Source organism: Eulemur rufifrons, chromosome 14 (assembly GCF_041146395.1).
Source record: "Eulemur rufifrons isolate Redbay chromosome 14, OSU_ERuf_1, whole genome shotgun sequence".
NCBI classification, from domain to species: Eukaryota; Metazoa; Chordata; class Mammalia; order Primates; family Lemuridae; genus Eulemur; species Eulemur rufifrons.
Window position 1 is genome coordinate 12,518,272 of NC_090996.1, and position 16,570 is coordinate 12,534,841.

Below are 16,570 nucleotides of genomic sequence, written 5' to 3' on the forward strand. Positions count from 1 at the left end.
CAAAAAGAGTCCCCGCCCTGCCCCTTCCATCTCTGGCAAGGAGTGAGATTCACTTGTGGGGTGGCTGTTGAGCAGCGGTCCCTCAGCACCTGCTGAAGGCCTGAGTTCCATGGAGTCCCCTGGGTATCTTTGAGTAGTTGCCTCAGGAAGGACCAGAATTTTTGGTTTTAAAGCATTTTTGATAGAAATATTTCTGTAGTATGTGCTTTATTCTCCTGAATCCGTAAGCCTGTAGCATTCTGAGTATAACCTAACTCCTGATCTGGGCCGTTAGCGACGGTAGCCCGATGCCTTTGAGGCACTATCTGCACCCCGGGTCTCTGGCTCCCACCAGGCTGCTGGGTGTCTGGGATTCTCGTGTCTGTTCTGCACGACTGTGTCTTCCCCCATAATTCATTAGCCCTTTGTGCTCTCCGCACTTAAGGCTGCCTTCTCCTTCTAATTGTTTCCATGACCTTTGACCCCAGAAAAGAACACTGAGCTTGTTACAATGGATATAATGAGTCAGTGGACCTAGAGCAGAGGCCTCGGGCTGGCTTGTCCTGTCATCTGTCTGTGTGACCTGTGAGTTAAGAATGGCTTTAACATTTTTAAGTGGGTGGAAAAAGATCTCAAGAATATTATTTTGTTTCACTTGAAAATGATAGGAAATGCAAGTTTCACTGTCTGTAGAAGCCTCTGTCAGAGCACAGCCAGGCGTGTTTACACTGCCTGACTGCTTTGGTGCTGCTACTCAGCAGAGGTGAGCAGTCACAAGAGAGACTTGCGGTCCAAAAAGCTGCAAATGTTTATTATTTGGCCCTTTACAGAAAATGTTTGTCAACTCTTGACCTGACACCTGAGGTTCACATTTATGAATAAAGTGCGTTGTCCATCACGGCAGGGACTTTGACATGTCATCTTGGTTGTCCCAAGGCCTGTGTTGTGGACTCAGCTGAGCTGTGTATTCTAGGGGGAGGCGCGGGAAGGGGAGCAGGCCTGTCCCCTCCAGAGGCCCACATTCGGCGTGTGATGTTGATGGCAGGGTAAATGGTCTCCAGAGTGTCAGTGTGAAGGAACCAGGGAGCGTGAGGGTGGAGCATTCCACGGGCAGAACAGTTGCACCAGGAAGTGTTGGGGGAAATCTGTGGCTGATGTGGCCAGTGAATCACCACGGCCAGCAGGAAAGGGAAGCTAAAGTGGCATTTGCTCTGTTTTTTAAGAAGTTATTATATACGTTTTAAAATTGGTTTCACATTAACATTTCAGTGATTGGGGGAGTGGATTGTTGAGGATGGATTCGTTTCTGACCTCTGCTTGCTGCCTGAGGATGAAGTAGTGAGATGGGCTTGTTCTGTGTATCGTGCGGGGTCCCAGGATTGTTTCAGAATCTCCCATCCCAGCTGCAGGTCCCTGTCGTACGGGCACAGTGGACGGCAGCTCAGCCCCCAGAGATGCTGAGTCTAGAGAAGAGGGAGGTTGAACGTGAACCTCAATATTTGTCTCGCATCGAGTAGATGAGTGTCTTGGGGGTGCTACTGTCAGGCTTTGTGTCTCAGTGGTGGCCCTGTGTTTCTGTCCCCAGTCTGGTTGCACTGATGACTGGTTTAGGGTTGGCACTTGGGCTATGAACACTGTCCCGTCCTGAGAAGGGCCGCCTGCTTGGCCTCGCCACGCTGAGCATCCCTCTGAGCTGGCTGAGGACAATGTCCTCCAGCCTGCCACTGTCCTGGGCTTTGGCTGTTTACCTTTTTCTTTCAAACTCCTGTTGTCTGGCTGTGTTCTACTCTCAGTTAATTTCTTTGGCCTAAGTTTTGTTCTTTCGTAATGTTAAAACGTGTGACAGGCTGAGGATGGCCTAGTTCCCCGGGCGTGGCTTTCGCTACATCCTTCTACCAGGACCATGGCCCTCAGTGATCACGTGAACTCTTGTGTTCTGTGCAACACTTGGAGAAGTGCCGTGTGCCAGTGCGCATGCCAGTATATACCTGCCCATCCTCGTGTGGGATTGAACTCGGGCCATTAACATTAAACTAGAGAGAACTGATTCTCACTGGAGTCACTTAACGCGCACACAGAGTACAGGCACTAAAATTTTGCAAAGCCATCATTAAAATCTGTTTCCTAACCTTTGCTTTCTAGGTAATTGAAAACTCGGCCTCAAAACAAAAACTTCACTAGTTACGGTAAGCTGTTTTCCTTGTCTACATTTCGTAATTGTTTGTGGAGGCCCTGAGGGGACCCAGATGAAGGAATTTTGAAGAAAACATAGGGCCCTGGGGCACCGCTGCAGCCCAGCAGCTGGGGCCACACCTCACCCCTGATACATGCTCAGGCCTCTTCTCGCCAGCCTTGCCTTTGCTGGCTGGGTGAGACCCATGTCCCTTCACTCAGGCAGAGTCACTCCGTTTCCTCCCTCTTGTCTCATTGTAAGAAAAGCCAACAAAATTCAAAGCATCAGAAACAACAATGTTCAGATTAGTGTGTGGAGCTGGAGAAGCCTGTTGCCCCACCCAGACCTCCCTAAGTGGCTTGTCCTAGGACAGGAGCCCAGGAGGCTGCATTTTGCCACTTGCCCCGTCCCGTTCCTGTGCTGCCATAGCACCCACCGGTGTGAGACCTGGGCTTAGCGTGCCTCATGCTGCGCACACCGAGCTGCTGGCGCAGCACCCAGGCCAGACTTGGAAGTCACCGTGAGCGCAGGACCGGGCAGCCGCCTCACGTGGAATGCCTGCGGTATCCAAATGACGCTTGGCTACTTCACAGCAAAACCTTTGCGCGTCGAGGCTGTGTTCAAGGCATTTAACTCTGGTCCTGGGAGATAGTAATTCATGTTTTATACCCTACACTTGCTGAGGTAAAGGGGATAATGAACCATTTTGCCCTGGAAAGGAAATTCTGTCCAAATGTGTCTGTCACATCTAATCAACAAGGGGGATTTTAAATGAATTTCAAAGTGAATTGTCTACAGAAGATTAATTTGCTATTAATTAACATGCTTTATCAGTGTGTCCTCAAGGGAAAGACCTAAACCTAATTAAGGAATTAAACTGATAGTGAAAGAGGGACTTTAAGGATTGAGGCGGATTTAGCAGCTGTTCGGGTCGGGAGGACTTGTGGTACCTCCCTTGTTTAGCCGCCAGCTGCGCCCTCTGCACATCTGCCCAGCGTTGCCAGGTTCCCTTAGTTCCATTCAGGAGGGCAAAGTGTGACCGTTTCAAGGAAGAGCTTCCCCAAAGACCTTGGGGACCAGCTGACAGGAATCCAAGAATAAATTACTGGTGTCCTGGGAAGGAGAGGCCTGCCCTGGGGCTCACTGGGCTCTGCCCCAGCTTCCCGCCTCTGGGCCTACTAACGCCGCACCTCTTGTCTTTCAGATTCAACGAGTTCAACAGAAGCCATCCCCAACCCAGCTTAAATTATAAATACGGAAAATAACTTTGTTCAAATCTGCGTGGTGCTTCTTTAGTAAATACTGTACAGATTTTACCATGGAGAACTTTTTTTTTTAGTTTTTACCTTTTCTTAATTACCCTTCCGAAAGGATGAACACTTTCTACAACAACTGCTGACCATTGTAAAATACCGTGTATATAAATCACATTGAAAATAATGCCCTGGAATAGAACATCTCAAATGCTGCTTAATTACAGACTCAGGTTGATTACTTGTATTTCATGTAATGTTCCTCCAAGTTAGACATCTGGTGCAAGACCAACCGGGAAACCATGGAATTGTTAAAAGTACAAACTGACAGTGTGTATATTTAATTTAAAGACTTATTTAAAAATTCACAAGCTCTCAACTACACTTCGAGAGCAGTGTTTTCTGTAATGTCTGATACTAGAAACTAATTTGCTTCATATTTTAGTTGTATTCAAGATTTGAAGATGTATTTTATAGACAAGTTCTGTTTTTGAACTTTGTGGAACTGTTCAATCAATTTCCCAGTTATGATGAGTATTCACATTATGAATGTATAACCCAAACATTATTTGTAAAGCCTACAGAATGTTTTTATTACATAACACTTTTTTATACAGTGTCTCTTGTCTTGACTGTATGATATTAGAGTCTGAGTTGTCAGCTTGGTCCCTTAAAGTTTCTAGTTACAGACAAAATCATACTGTGATTTTATTTTTAATATGGATATGCTATCAAACTGTGATACACTTATAATTCACTGGTCCTGCATCAGGAGATGGAGTGGGGAAAACTGTATTTAATACAGTTTGTATCTGAATAATCTGTATGGTTTATACAGTTTGTGTTGTTCAGAGATGTCTAAAGTTTGATCTTTGTTTTTTTAAAGATTAAAAAAGCACTTGCCCCACTGTAAATATTCAGCATGTAAAATTTATATAGTATATAAATGGCAGCAAATTACATATTTTGTGTGTCTGTTTACTGCTGTTTTCACCATCTGCTTCCAGACTCCTTCCTGTCATCTGTACTCACTTTCCTGAAACCAACAAAAGCCTCTGCCGTAGTCCCTTGGTTGGCGCCAACCCTGCAGATGGGTGAGGGAAACAGTTTGCTGGACCCAGTGATATCTCCACTTGAAAGAAGCAAGTTGTAGACAAACTTGTTTTCATAATACATGACTTTTTTATTTAGTGAACACAGTATCTGCAAGAGTTCTGACAGCCATACACCACCCAGTCTTACTGCTCACTTTACAACCAAATATCTAATAGATACAGGATATTTCTCCATGCAAGTTATGGGAGTATATACACTGAATAACACACACTCCAGAAGTCAATATATATGTACATTATTTACATATTACTATATTTACTGTAAATAGAAACGTTTTCTAAGAAAAAAATAAGAAAATGAGAAATCACAACTTAGGTTTCTGGTCTACAACAGACCTAACTTCTCAGCAAAGCACATCTATGTAGATATAATGCATCTGTAAGTTTAAAAATATGCATTGCTTTATGTGAAGCATTAAGTGCTGCTTCATCTATAAATAGCTCCTATTTTGACCCAGTTTGGTACCACATTAAACTGCCCAAAAACACTCTGTGGCCCTGAAGACATTGTTGCTTGTCTGGGTCCCGGGTCAGTCCAGTTAGACCTCAGATGTTAACCAGGGCCTGGCAAGACAGGCTGGAACAGCTGTGGAAGCCACCCTCTCCCACCCAGGGTTCCTCTTCACTGCCCACTGCCCTCTGTCTCTGGAGGAAAGTTTGTCTTTGGCCAGAGTTGGGACTAATAATTCAAGCACTGTGCATAGACATCCGGGTGGGGAGGCAGCGGGGCATGATGGATCACACTGAGGCTCGGGGAACAAAGCCATGCCCACGCACCGCAAGGGATGGCACAGCCATCCTGCTCCAGGGCAGCCCTGGTGGAGCCCAGTCCCACACAGTACCTGACTGGCGAGTGTCCTGGACCAGTTGTGCCTGAGGGCTCAGCAGGCGTGACGGCTGTGTGCCCTGTGTGTTAATACTGTCATAACAAAACCTGGAGTTTGTGATTTCACATAACGCCCTCTGACGGCACGTTACCTAGACTCTAAGCACCACGGCCTCCTGCAGCACTCCTGGGTGAAGCGTGTTCACAGACGCCCATAGCAGAGAAACCGTTACCGTCAGGCGACTCCTTCATGCTCACTTCTTCCAATACCCCAAAGACTGAAAGCTCCGCATCCTCAGGGTTATACCTGGGTTAGACAGTCAGGAGAAAGGAAATGGCTTGTCCTCGTGTGACACACTGACAGAACTGGCACTGGGGCCAGCCCTGGGTGTGAGGCCAGCCTGAGGGGTGGGCACTGCCGAAGGAGCCCGTCATCAGTATTTGGTCTGGGGGTCCAGGCAGAGCTGCTGTTTCCATGGAAGACTGGAGGCCAGAGTTGCATATATACCAGTCAGGCATCTCAAGATTCCTGACTTGCCTTTCTCAAAAACTAAAGTTTCAAATTTGAGGTATCAGTACAGTAACAAAGACTAGAAACTTACTTGGGAATGAGCCAAAAAAAAAATTTCAGTTTCATGTGTTGATGGAGAGTTATGGCCTTGGACCCCTTTGCACTCCAGTGTGACTTAAAGGCACACCAGGGTCAGCTGCGTGGAGGCAAGGGCTCCTGCTCGAGGCAACTCACAGGAGTAGTTGCTTCTGTTTAGAATGAACCTAAGTGCATCCAGTCTGAGGTTCTCTCTCCTGGACTTTCATTTTGCACTGGAGCACGGAGGACCTCCAAAGGGTGCACACTCAAGGTGTGTGTCTACACAGGGCAGGGAGGGGAGGTCTGTGGGGGAAAGCCACCCACTAACTGAACAGCCCTCACCTGCAAGGAGGGTCCCATGTGTTAACACGGGAGTCTGCAAAGTGGAAATAAAGCTCCTGATAGAGTGTGGCATCTGCCACCAGCCATCTTAGCCTGAGCACATGGCACCCCGTCCAGCCTCGTGGCGTGTCCGTGTGCAGGGCCAGATCCAGCGTCCCTTCAGCAGACGTACCGAACACCTGCTACTCTAGGCCGTGGCAACCTGACCGCCTCCTGGGCGTGGCGCTTTGCAAGTTCCACCACTGTTGTCTGTATCAGGGGTTCTAACTGTTCACAGAAACCCTAAGTGCCACACCGCTGTGCCCACGGATCGCTCCTTCCCTGCTGACAGAGGGAGCAAATCTGTGAAGACACGGCGAACTACAAGAGGAGTAAGACTGATTATTTCTAGTTACTTATATGTCCATTCATTCCATTAAGAAATCTGGTCAAATTATAAGGTCAGTAAAATAAACACTCATCTGGCCCAAGGTTTTAAATAGCGACGGATGGGGTCAAAAGCTGGTCTGACCCATGTGTTCAGAGGAACCACATGAAACTGTTCACGTAGATCAAAAACAGTCAAATATGAGCAGTTACATGTGGTTCAACATATGGACAATCTGTGTCCAGGGGAAAAGTGCTGTTTCCTAGGATTCAGCAGTTACGGGATGAACACCCCCAAACCATAATCATTGTATTTTAATGATTTGTTTCTTTAGAAAGTATTTGTGGGGCCAAAAAGTCTGAGCTGAAGCACACTGAAGCCTCTTCAGGACAGCGGTGCCTCCCTCCCCAGAGTGGCCCCCCCACAGGCCCCGCACCAGCTTCCACCCAAGTGCAAGTGCCCCCGGCCCGCCCTTTGGGTGCTGCATATATATATATATATTTTTTTTTTTTTTTTCAGTGCACAGTATATACTTATGTCCAGGAGTTAACTTTATAGCTGCCATTCTAAAAATACTACTGTTAGAAAGTATCTTGTTATAATTTGAGGATATAAAAAGGCATATAAAAGCTATAATCCTGTATATCTGCGAAAAAATTCTGAATAAAAAATCGGTAGCTTTTCCTTTCCTGTTTTGATATAAAACAGCGGCTTCTAGAACAGTTAACACTGCCACGAGTGAGCACGTTTGGCATGGTTCAGACGAGGCTCCCGCCTATGGAAACGCATCCCGCATCTGCTGCACAGGTTTCTCGGCTGAACCACCAGGCGCTGCTGCTGAGAAAGCGGGGGGTGCGCCGTTTGGGCGCCTCCCTCGGTGGGCACCAACTGTCGCAGGAAGGAAGTGCTCCTGAAGCTGACCCGATCCCAGACCACAGCACAAGGCTTCAGGATATGCAGTTTGGGCCATGGGTGCTCTTTCTGGAGAAGCTGTGAGCACCCACAGGACCACCACCTCCCGGCTACGCCATCTCAGGGCGTGGCAGCTCAAGGCATCTCAGGGAAGCCTCAGTCACTGTCTGCTGTGGGGTTGGGGTCTTTACTTTCACCTGTTCAAGCCGGGAATGCTCTATTTTTTATTGGCAATCCTTCGTTTCCTTGTTGCCAGCATGTCATAGAAGGGATCCCTACTGATACTCGCCCTGGTGAAAAAGGAAAACAAGCATGTCAAGTCAGAGGATGGCGCTGGCCGTGGGGAGCACAAACCTCTCTCCCACCACCCCTGGAAGGTTCCTGGAACAAGGCAGACTCTGAACTGTGCGGCGGCTTCAGCAGCCCGGACCTCCTGGGAGTCTCTGGAGGCAGAAGGGTCACTTCTTTTTTTTTTCTTTTTTTTTTGAGACAGAGTCTCACTCTGTTGCCCAGGCTAGAGTGAGTGCCGTGGCGTCAGCCTAGCTCACAGCAACCTCAAACTCCTGAGCTCAAGCGATCCTCCTGTCTCAGCCTCCCGAGTAGCTGGGACTACAGGCATGCACCACCATGCCCCGCTAATTTTTTCTATATATATTTTTAGCTGTCCATATAATTTCTTTCTATTTTTAGTAGAGATGGGGTCTCGCTCTCGCTCAGGCTGGTCTCGAACTCCTGAGCTCAAACGATCCGCCCACCTCGGCCTCCCAGAGTGCTAGGATTACAGGCGTGAGCCACCGCGCCCGGCCAGAAGGGTCACTTCTTGCACACGGAAGCGTCTGTGTCCTCAGGCAGGCGTTCTCGTGCACACGCTCTCCCCCTCTGCAACTGAACCCTGTGCCGAGGCCCTGCACTCACCTGATGGATTTCATCCACTCCTCCTTCTCCTCAGGGCTGGGGGCGGAGATCCGGTACACCACATGGTTCCCCTCCACCACGCGGCCGTCCGCTTCCGTCTTACAGGCTTTGATGACCTGCCCTTTGTGGCTTGGATTATAAAGCTCAAAACAGTTCTGGTGGAGAAAGAAAGAGAGGAGAGGCCGTCACAGGGGCTCTAGGGGAAGGTTCTGGTGCAGCCAGGGAGTGTGGGTCCCAGCTGGTTGAAAGGAGAGAAGTTGCAAAACGAAGCAGCTTACAGGTTTCCGGGGGTCTTCCACCTCCCTGATGCTGAGATTTTCCAACGGGATGATTCCCCTGGGCTCCTTATCCTGCAAGAGAAAGGTGCACTGCTGGACCCACTGCAGGTCACTGGCCTGAGGGTCCCCCAGCACAGGGGTGGCTCTGGTTATGAGGAGGACCAGGCAGGCCAGCCCTTACTTACTGTCGTGTATTCAAAGTAATAGAGGCAGTTGTCTGTCAGGATGAACCATCGGCGCTTCCAGGTCTTCACGCGCCCTCCTAGAAGCAGAAGGGCCTCATGAGTCAGGAGCTCCGTGCTGCAAGGGCCCGAGGGCCCAGAAGGGGGCCCAGGACCTACACAAACTATTGCATTTTCAGAAAGGCCACCAGGAGCCAAGCTTGCATAAGTATCCTTCGATGCTCTGACCGCAGTCAGCAAAGTCCCGGATGAGCTGTGAGGCCTGGCTGTCGAGTGGGCCCCGCATGCACCCCCACCCAGGCCCGCACAGGTGCCCCCTCACAGCACCATGGGGCACCCTCGGTGACACAATCGCTTTTCAAATCTGCTTCCTGGAAGGGTTAGTTGTAGTGGATGGGCGTAATTTCCCCACATGAAATGACAACATGATGAAGTCAGTGCCGGCTCACCCGGGTCCGTCCAGGGCTTAATCCTATTACGTCAGGGTGGTTATCACATTACTGAGTGCTTTGGGCGGCCCTGGGATCCATCAAAATCAATTACCCCTAGGCCCAGGGAATTATTAGATTGAATTAATCTTTTAACAAGATCTGGTGCATACGTGTACACACACACACACACACACACACACACGACTCATCTGTACCTACTCTCCTTTTACTGCGGCAAAGGAAATCTCTTTTACCCTTAAATATTCAGAGACAGTCAAACTGACTTCAACTGCTAGCCCTTGCTTCTGACATGAAGTTTTGATTTGTTTAAATAATTCAAAGAGAAAAACATGCTCATGGCAACAAATCCAAGTGCTGTCTGGATACTAGGTAAGAGGCGGCTCTCCTGCCTCATGGTTCCCACAGTGGCTTCCCCTACAACACACAAGCAAGAGAGGAGCCCTCGGGGGCCGTGGGTCAGAGTCCCTCCCCACATGCAGGCTGGTGCGGGAGCTGGGCCATGAAGACAGCGTAGCAGGAGGGCCGTGCCAGTCACCAGGAAACGTGAGGGGTGCTGGGTCCCTGGAAGCTGGATGTCCCCAGGGTTCAGGTGGGGGCTTCCCTGGCCTCCGACTGGGCTGTGGTTTGCAGAGACCCAGGGTGAGGAAACGACCAGCTGCAGGAGGGAAGTGGCCCTGGCCCGGTGGTGTTGGAGTGTGGAGGGGGATCGCAGCAGCTGTCTGGGGCCCTCTCACCCTGCCTCACTCCTTAGCCCCTCTGATGGCCTAAGGCAGCCTACTGTAGGCCACCACAACCAAAGACGTCCAGCTGTCCCTCCCTCACCCCAGACAGACCTGCCATGTGGCTCCATCCTCACCAGCAACCCACCCCACCTATCAGAGGGTCTGTCCAAACACCCATCTGACCATGTCCCTCCAGAGATTGCCACTGCATCTCCCCAGCCCTCAGACACTCCCTGAGCCCCCTAGCTCATGCCTTCATGCCAACAAGGCCTTTGTTCAGGACACTCCTCCAGCCTGGAGCAAAATTCCTTCTTGCCAACATCTCTCCTGTCCTCTGGCCTGGGCTCCAGCTCCCCAAACCCGTGTGCAGCTTCACCACTGGAACCCTCTGCTCCCCACGGCATGGGGCCCATCCTATTCATTCCCTTGGAGACCTAGCACAGCTTGGGCACGCAAGGCCTACAGCTCCCAGGGGCACTGGTGTCCGTGGTCTCATTTTGGGCTTCATGATTCATGCCAGCCCTTGGCCATGAATTCTCCCAGGTCTGCAGGAGCATAACAGGGAGGTCCAGTTCAGGAGTAAGAAGAGACCCTCTGGGCAACTTTGACTTGTCCCAAAGTTCTCCAGTGACACAAGGGACATGGGGACAGAGAGAGGCATTCTATGTCCCCCTAAGATCATGGGAACAGGAGGACAACATTGATTCTTTCCAGACACTTGCCCCCAGCCCCGAGGTGCTACAGTAGAATCAGCTGACAGCAACCTCCACCACCATGACATCCATCACCATGACCTCTGCCTCCTTCCAGAGACTTCCAGAGCAGGCCCTTCTCCAGCCATGCTGGTGCCCAGGCCACTGTCCTCCAAACAGCAGAGACATCTTCTGAAAAACATGCATTGATGTCTCTCTGCTTGAAGCCCCCAAAGGGCCCCACCTGTGCTCAAATGAGATCCACACTCTATGGACAGCCTCAAGTTCTCAGAACATCTGGCCAAGAGCCCCCAGGCTGTGCATCCCTGTCTCTGTCCAGCACCTGCTCTTCTCTTTCATGCTTTTATGGTGGATGATTAAGGGCTGGTCTGCACACTCTGCTCACCTCTACGCGGCCTGGCCCCACACAAGGGCATTTCCCAGAAAGGCCTCTCATCTCCCGTCCTGGGCTCGGGTCTGGCATTGAACCAGAGTCAGCAGCATGTCTGAAAAGCCCAACTCCTGTCCAGTCCTTGGGGCCAGGGGAGCCCCACAGGCTGGGGCTGCAGATGCCCAGACTAAGGTGTGTCATCTAGGCCGCCCCAGAGCCCAGCGCAGCCCAGGCACCTCCCAGTTAAGACGTGGGCCCAACAGGGCCAGGGTGAGGCCCTTGGTCTCAGAGCCACAGCAGGTTCTGTTCACACGTGTTTCTGGCCACACCACACAACACTCTCACCTGCAGACAGGAATCTGGCTTCTCCTAAATGGTATAAGACCCACCGTCTCTTTGTAAATTTCCCTCTACTTTCACTGCTGTTCCCAGGTGTGTGCACATGTGCAACGTGTACATATGCATGAACAGGCAGACCTGTGTATGCCTTTTCTCCTCAAGTTTCTCAGCTCAACTCTCACCACATCCTATGTTTACAATACAGTTGATTGTCAAAACTCAGTGTCTTAAATTACTTGACAATCATAAGCCATACCTGTGTACACCACAATGTTCCTATGCTCTGGCAAAGCATTCAGGTCTTTTTAAAGACCACCTGCAGGGCCAGGCGCAATGGCTCATGCCTGTAATCCCAACACTTTGGGAGGCCAAGGCAGGGGGATCGCTTGAAGCCAGAAGTTTAAAACCAGCCTGGGCAACATAGGGAGACCCCCATCTCTTAAAACAAAACAAAACGAAACAGGAAAATTAGCCAGGCATGATGCACCTGTAGCACTAGTCACTTGGGAGGCTACAACGGTGCTGCCACACTCCAGCCTACAGCCTGGGTGAGAGTGAAACACTGTCTCTAAAAAAAAAAAAGAAAGAAAAAAGAAAAGAAAGAAAAAAAGACCACCTACTCTAAAATTCAGTTTACAGTAAGAATTCAATTAAAGCTGGATTACACTTCCGAGTGTGTGCTTGGAAACACACATTCTCGATTCTGCACCCATCTCATGCCTCTAGCCAAGGCCCTGTGTCCCAGCTGTGCTAGCCCTGTGCTGGGGAGGGACTCTGTGACCTCAGAGCAGGATTACCTTTGGGGCTGACCCAATGAGCCTTCAGAATTGGCTTCTGGTAACTCTGCTGCCTCCCCAGCTCTTTGGGGACCAACACCACCTGGCCATCTAGTGGCAGGGCCTGTGCCTCGGTGCCAACAACTTGGCTCCTTCACACAGCTAGGAGGAGGCCCATGGGCAGAAGCATCTCGGGGTACCCAGAGGCTCTGGAAAGAAAACCCAGCACTGGTTAATCCAGCCCACCAGAGAGCTGGGAAACCTGCTCTAGGGATGGTGACAGCTTGTAAGCGTTTGGTCTTGGACTTAACTCCTGAGAGCAGAGTGGACATACAAGCTGCCCAGGGAAGAGAGGGGCCAAGGTAGCTGGTGCCACAGAGCAGCCCCTGCCTGCTGAGGCCGCCCCCACCCTGTGCAGAAGCAGCTCCTGCCATGCTCCTTGTCCTCGTCCAGGAGTAGGTTAGACAACACAGGCTCTGTCATGCCTCGCTTTCATTCACTAATTTATGTCTTTACAGCCAGCCCCCTCCCCTGGCAAAACTGAGGCCACCCTAGCTGCCAGGCAGGTTGACAGTGTCACTGTCCCTCGAGGCGGCACTTGCGAGCACTGTGGGAAACAGAAGGGAGGCACTGAATCTGGCAAACACCCCACCTACTGCAGCCCTGTGCAACTGCCGGTGTTCTGATACATCATCCCTCCTCTTGCTCTCGGTCCAGGCCCACGGCTGTGATGAAATCTGAATAAGGTATAGATCTACGGTCACTCTGGCACCCAAGTCCAAGGCCATGGTACTAGGTTTTTAGCCAAACATCCAGAACTGCCCTAAACCTCAGCATAGCCAGAAAAGGCCAAAGAGCAATGGCCAGGGTTGAAGACCCCCATGGGAATGGCAGAGCCATGGGGCACACCCTGTCCTGTCGGCTAAAGAGGACTGTGCCTATCACATTATCATCATGCCATGTCCCTTCCTCCCTCAGTAAAATTAAAAAACACCAGAATTCTCGAGTTCTTGTGTCTGAGATGCTACATAGCAACAATTTGTTCTCAGAAGTGCTTGGGTAAAAGACAGTTGCCACATCTTTACTGTCAGTGTAAGGCAGAAATCTCCCCCCCCGCCTGCCTCACCCAAGTCAAAATAACCCCTAAAAATTCCTAAAATTGCCCATCAAGTATAAAAGCCATCCAGCTTGTCAATGGTGAGGAAGCCTTTAGAACATTCCCAGTCTTTTCATGGGGGGGCGGGTGCAAACATGCACGGCTGGTTAGTATGAAGGGTGACTGGTGATGCCGCAGGGACAGGGCTGGTGACCAGCTTTCTCGCTGCTGCAGACCCTAAAGACAAGGGGGGTAAGCCTGTTCCCACACAGCGTCCCCATGCACTCCAGGTCCCCGCCACTCTTGGCCCTGCCCTTGGGGGTGGGTGTTGCATTCACCACACCGTGCACGACGCTGACCCCAGCAAGTCCAAAGCCAAATGGATCGGATGAATGGCAGCCACAGATCGGAGCTTCACACAGACCAACGTGGGGGAGAGAAACCGAGAGAGGAATGAGCCGCTGAGGGAGGGGCAGGAAGCCACTGGGTACGTACCTCCTAACGCAGGACAAGCAGGGACAGCCCGTCACAGAACAGAAAGGTGGGAGCCACAGGCAGAAGGAAAACAACAAGAAGGCACATTTAAACCACGCGTCAGAAATCACAGCCACGCCAAACCACGAGAAAGGCACACAGGCTCTTTGGAGATAAATGCACTTGCTTCTCGTACAGAAAACTGCCCTGGATTTGTCTGGACACTAAACTTAGCAGTTTTCTGGGACGGGTCGTGCAGCCTAGGCATTATTCCCTGCCATGGATGCTGTGAGGGTGGCCTCGCTCTAAGATGCTACAGTTCAGAGAAGTGGTCAGCGGTTGTGGGACATGAGATACCAAGAGTGGACTCTGGCTTAACTGCATTTTCTTTTTATCGTCTCTGCATGTGGTTAGGGGCATTCGCTATGATGAGCTTGGGAGGAACCCCTCAGGGGCTGCTGCCGTGGGCTGAGGGGCCACAGCCTGGGTCCCGCTCGGCCAGGCCGCTCACCCAGCTTCAGGAGCCAGCCTTCCCGGTCAGGGTTGAAGAAGGTGTGCGTCAAGTCATTCCCGTCGTCCTCTGGGATTTTAAATGGCTCATTCTTAATACTTTCATACAAATTCTGCAAGGAGGAAAAAACCAGCAAAGTCGCAATTCAAACAGAGGAGAAGGGCCCATTCTTTCTCTCTCTGTCAAGTGCAGAACTAGTATGTAACTCAGCAGAACCAGGGTGGTAAGGAGACTCTAGAAAGATGTGTTTAGAGCAACAGACTGGTGCTGCCAATTTTCATAAAATTTGATAATCCTGAATATTAAACTCCCTCCCGAGACACAGCTCACAAGCAGGCTCCTGCCAGAACTCACCCTCAGCAGTTCCTCAGGGAGGTCCCCGCCCTCATTGATGCCGCGGTTCATGGTTATGAACCGCTCTGCCGTGGGCTTGTCACGCACGTTGTGGTTGTGCAGGCTGGTGTTGAGCATGATGATTGCAAACGATAGCACATAACACGTGTCTACAACACAGAGGAAGACAGCGGGAGGCTCAGCCACACGTAGAGGGTGTGGACACCTATGTGTGTTGTGGGCACACCCGACTAAGGACACCTGGCAGGAGGCACCTGATCCCACAGGCCCATCCTCTGAAGCGGCAGCTTCCTGCAAGTGTGAGCAGGTCCAGCCAGTAGCCATAGGCAGGCCTGTCCCACCTAGGGGAAGGCAGGTCCCTGGGAACACATGCTAGGACTGTGCCTGCCGGGGGATCCCTCTTCCAGACCCAGAGGCTTTGGCCAATGAAGGGCCCGAGCTCAAGCTCTGCACTGACCTGTGGACTGGAAGACCCCAGGGTTGCACAGACAGTAGCGAGAAGCGAAAGCCTCCATCATGCGATCGATTTTCTGAGCCTCCCCTGGAAGTCTGAAGCTCCACAAGAACTGCCTGCAGAGAAACAAAAACTTCATGGAATGACTGTGCATGAGAACTGAACCAGCCTCATGGCACAAAGGGCAACTTCTTCCTAGCCTGGGGTACAGCTCTGGGAGGGGGATGGAGGGGCACAGAGCTGGGAAGGAGAAGAAGGATTCAGTCTCCTTCCATTCAATAATCCAAGACACATTTACTGATTGCCCATCTTTTTTTGTGACTATAACCATTTCAGCAGCAAGGCCTGTTGCCTCCACCTTAAAATAAACATCCAGGACCCCTGCACTTCTCTACCACCATCTGCTCCTGCCAGGTGATCACCAGAGCCCTGACACATCCCCACGCCATGCAATCCTGACAGGACCATGTTCCCCTCTCAGGACTCCCACCCACAGGGCAAATCCATAGTTGACAGAATGGCTTCCAAGGCCCCACCCACACTGACGGGTGCCTTGCTGGGCAGACACCCCAATCTCAGACCCAGCCCGCAGATGCTGCTGTCCTCAGATAGCCCCTGCTCACCAAGGTCTCCTGGGGCTGCCCTGCCTAGAACTACAACCCCCAGCCCCCTTCTCTGTCACCCACCACCACCAAGTCCCTCCATCCACTGCCTGCCACTCCCTGGCTGGGAGCTCCAGGGCAGGGGCTGCAGCCTGTCTTATTCCCTGCTGGAACCCATGGCCAGCCACTACCTCACACACCAGCTTCTCAGCAACAACTGACGCTGCAGCAGATTTAGCACAAGGACTGGGGCTCAGCGTAGACCTAAGGGCTCCAATTAAGTTTCTGGGCTGTCCGCAGTATTAAAATACCGATGCTACCAGCAATCAGATGAGAGGACATGCTCTCATCCCTGCTGGGGCTCTTGCTCCTCTGCAAGTCCCTTAAATGGGGCCACTACCTAACGTCCCTCCTCTGTTCTCTCTTCCTGGGATTCCAGCCACATTCAGGACGCCCTCAGCCAGGATTCATCTCCTTGGCCCAGCCTGCATCAACAGCCTTCCAACTCCACGTGGCTGTCCATCCTTTGCTCTCTTGGGTCACCCACCCCAGGGCCATCCCTGACTCTCCTTCCCTCTGCCCCATGTTCACCAGCAAAACACTGGTCCTGTCCACTGCTGCACCCCCCAGCAGGTGATATGCTCTAAGTAAGCCTGCCTGCCCTCTGCCCCTCACAGGTTTCCCTTAGAGTAAAAGCCAAAATCCTTAGGGCAGCTCCTCAGACTAGAGGACCTGGCCCCCACCCAACCCCTGTGCCCTCACCTGACCTACTGCAG

The 16,570-nt window shown here is 51.1% G+C and overlaps 2 protein-coding genes across 6 annotated transcripts in view; one reads left to right on the plus strand and one right to left on the minus strand.

Moving 5' to 3' along the window:
* Positions 1 to 3,851, plus strand: part of USP42 (ubiquitin specific peptidase 42) — a 34,656-nt gene extending 30,805 nt beyond the window's left edge. The window contains exons 17-18 of one of the 2 annotated variants that reach the window (XM_069485796.1): positions 2,122 to 2,165; positions 3,357 to 3,851. In XM_069485796.1, the coding sequence (XP_069341897.1) occupies positions 2,122 to 2,129 (8 nt within the window). In that variant the 3' untranslated portion in view covers positions 2,130 to 2,165; positions 3,357 to 3,851. The remainder of the gene's footprint in view (positions 1 to 2,121; positions 2,166 to 3,356) is intronic. The other variant, XM_069485795.1, reaches the window with a different exon arrangement.
* A 755-nt stretch (positions 3,852 to 4,606) lies between these two features.
* CYTH3 (cytohesin 3) overlaps positions 4,607 to 16,570 on the minus strand; it is a 103,292-nt gene continuing 91,328 nt past the window's right edge. For 2 of the 4 annotated variants that reach the window (XM_069486558.1, XM_069486561.1), the window contains exons 7-13: positions 15,196 to 15,308; positions 14,739 to 14,887; positions 14,385 to 14,496; positions 8,935 to 9,011; positions 8,750 to 8,821; positions 8,472 to 8,626; positions 7,166 to 7,846 (exon numbers count right to left, since the gene is read on the minus strand). In XM_069486558.1, coding sequence (XP_069342659.1) covers positions 7,774 to 7,846; positions 8,472 to 8,626; positions 8,750 to 8,821; positions 8,935 to 9,011; positions 14,385 to 14,496; positions 14,739 to 14,887; positions 15,196 to 15,308 — 751 coding nt within the window. In that variant the 3' untranslated portion in view covers positions 7,166 to 7,773. Of the gene's footprint in view, positions 5,654 to 7,164; positions 7,847 to 8,471; positions 8,627 to 8,749; positions 8,822 to 8,934; positions 9,012 to 13,894; positions 13,898 to 14,384; positions 14,497 to 14,738; positions 14,888 to 15,195; positions 15,309 to 16,570 lie in introns of those variants that run through there. The other 2 variants (XM_069486560.1, XM_069486562.1) reach the window with 2 other exon arrangements.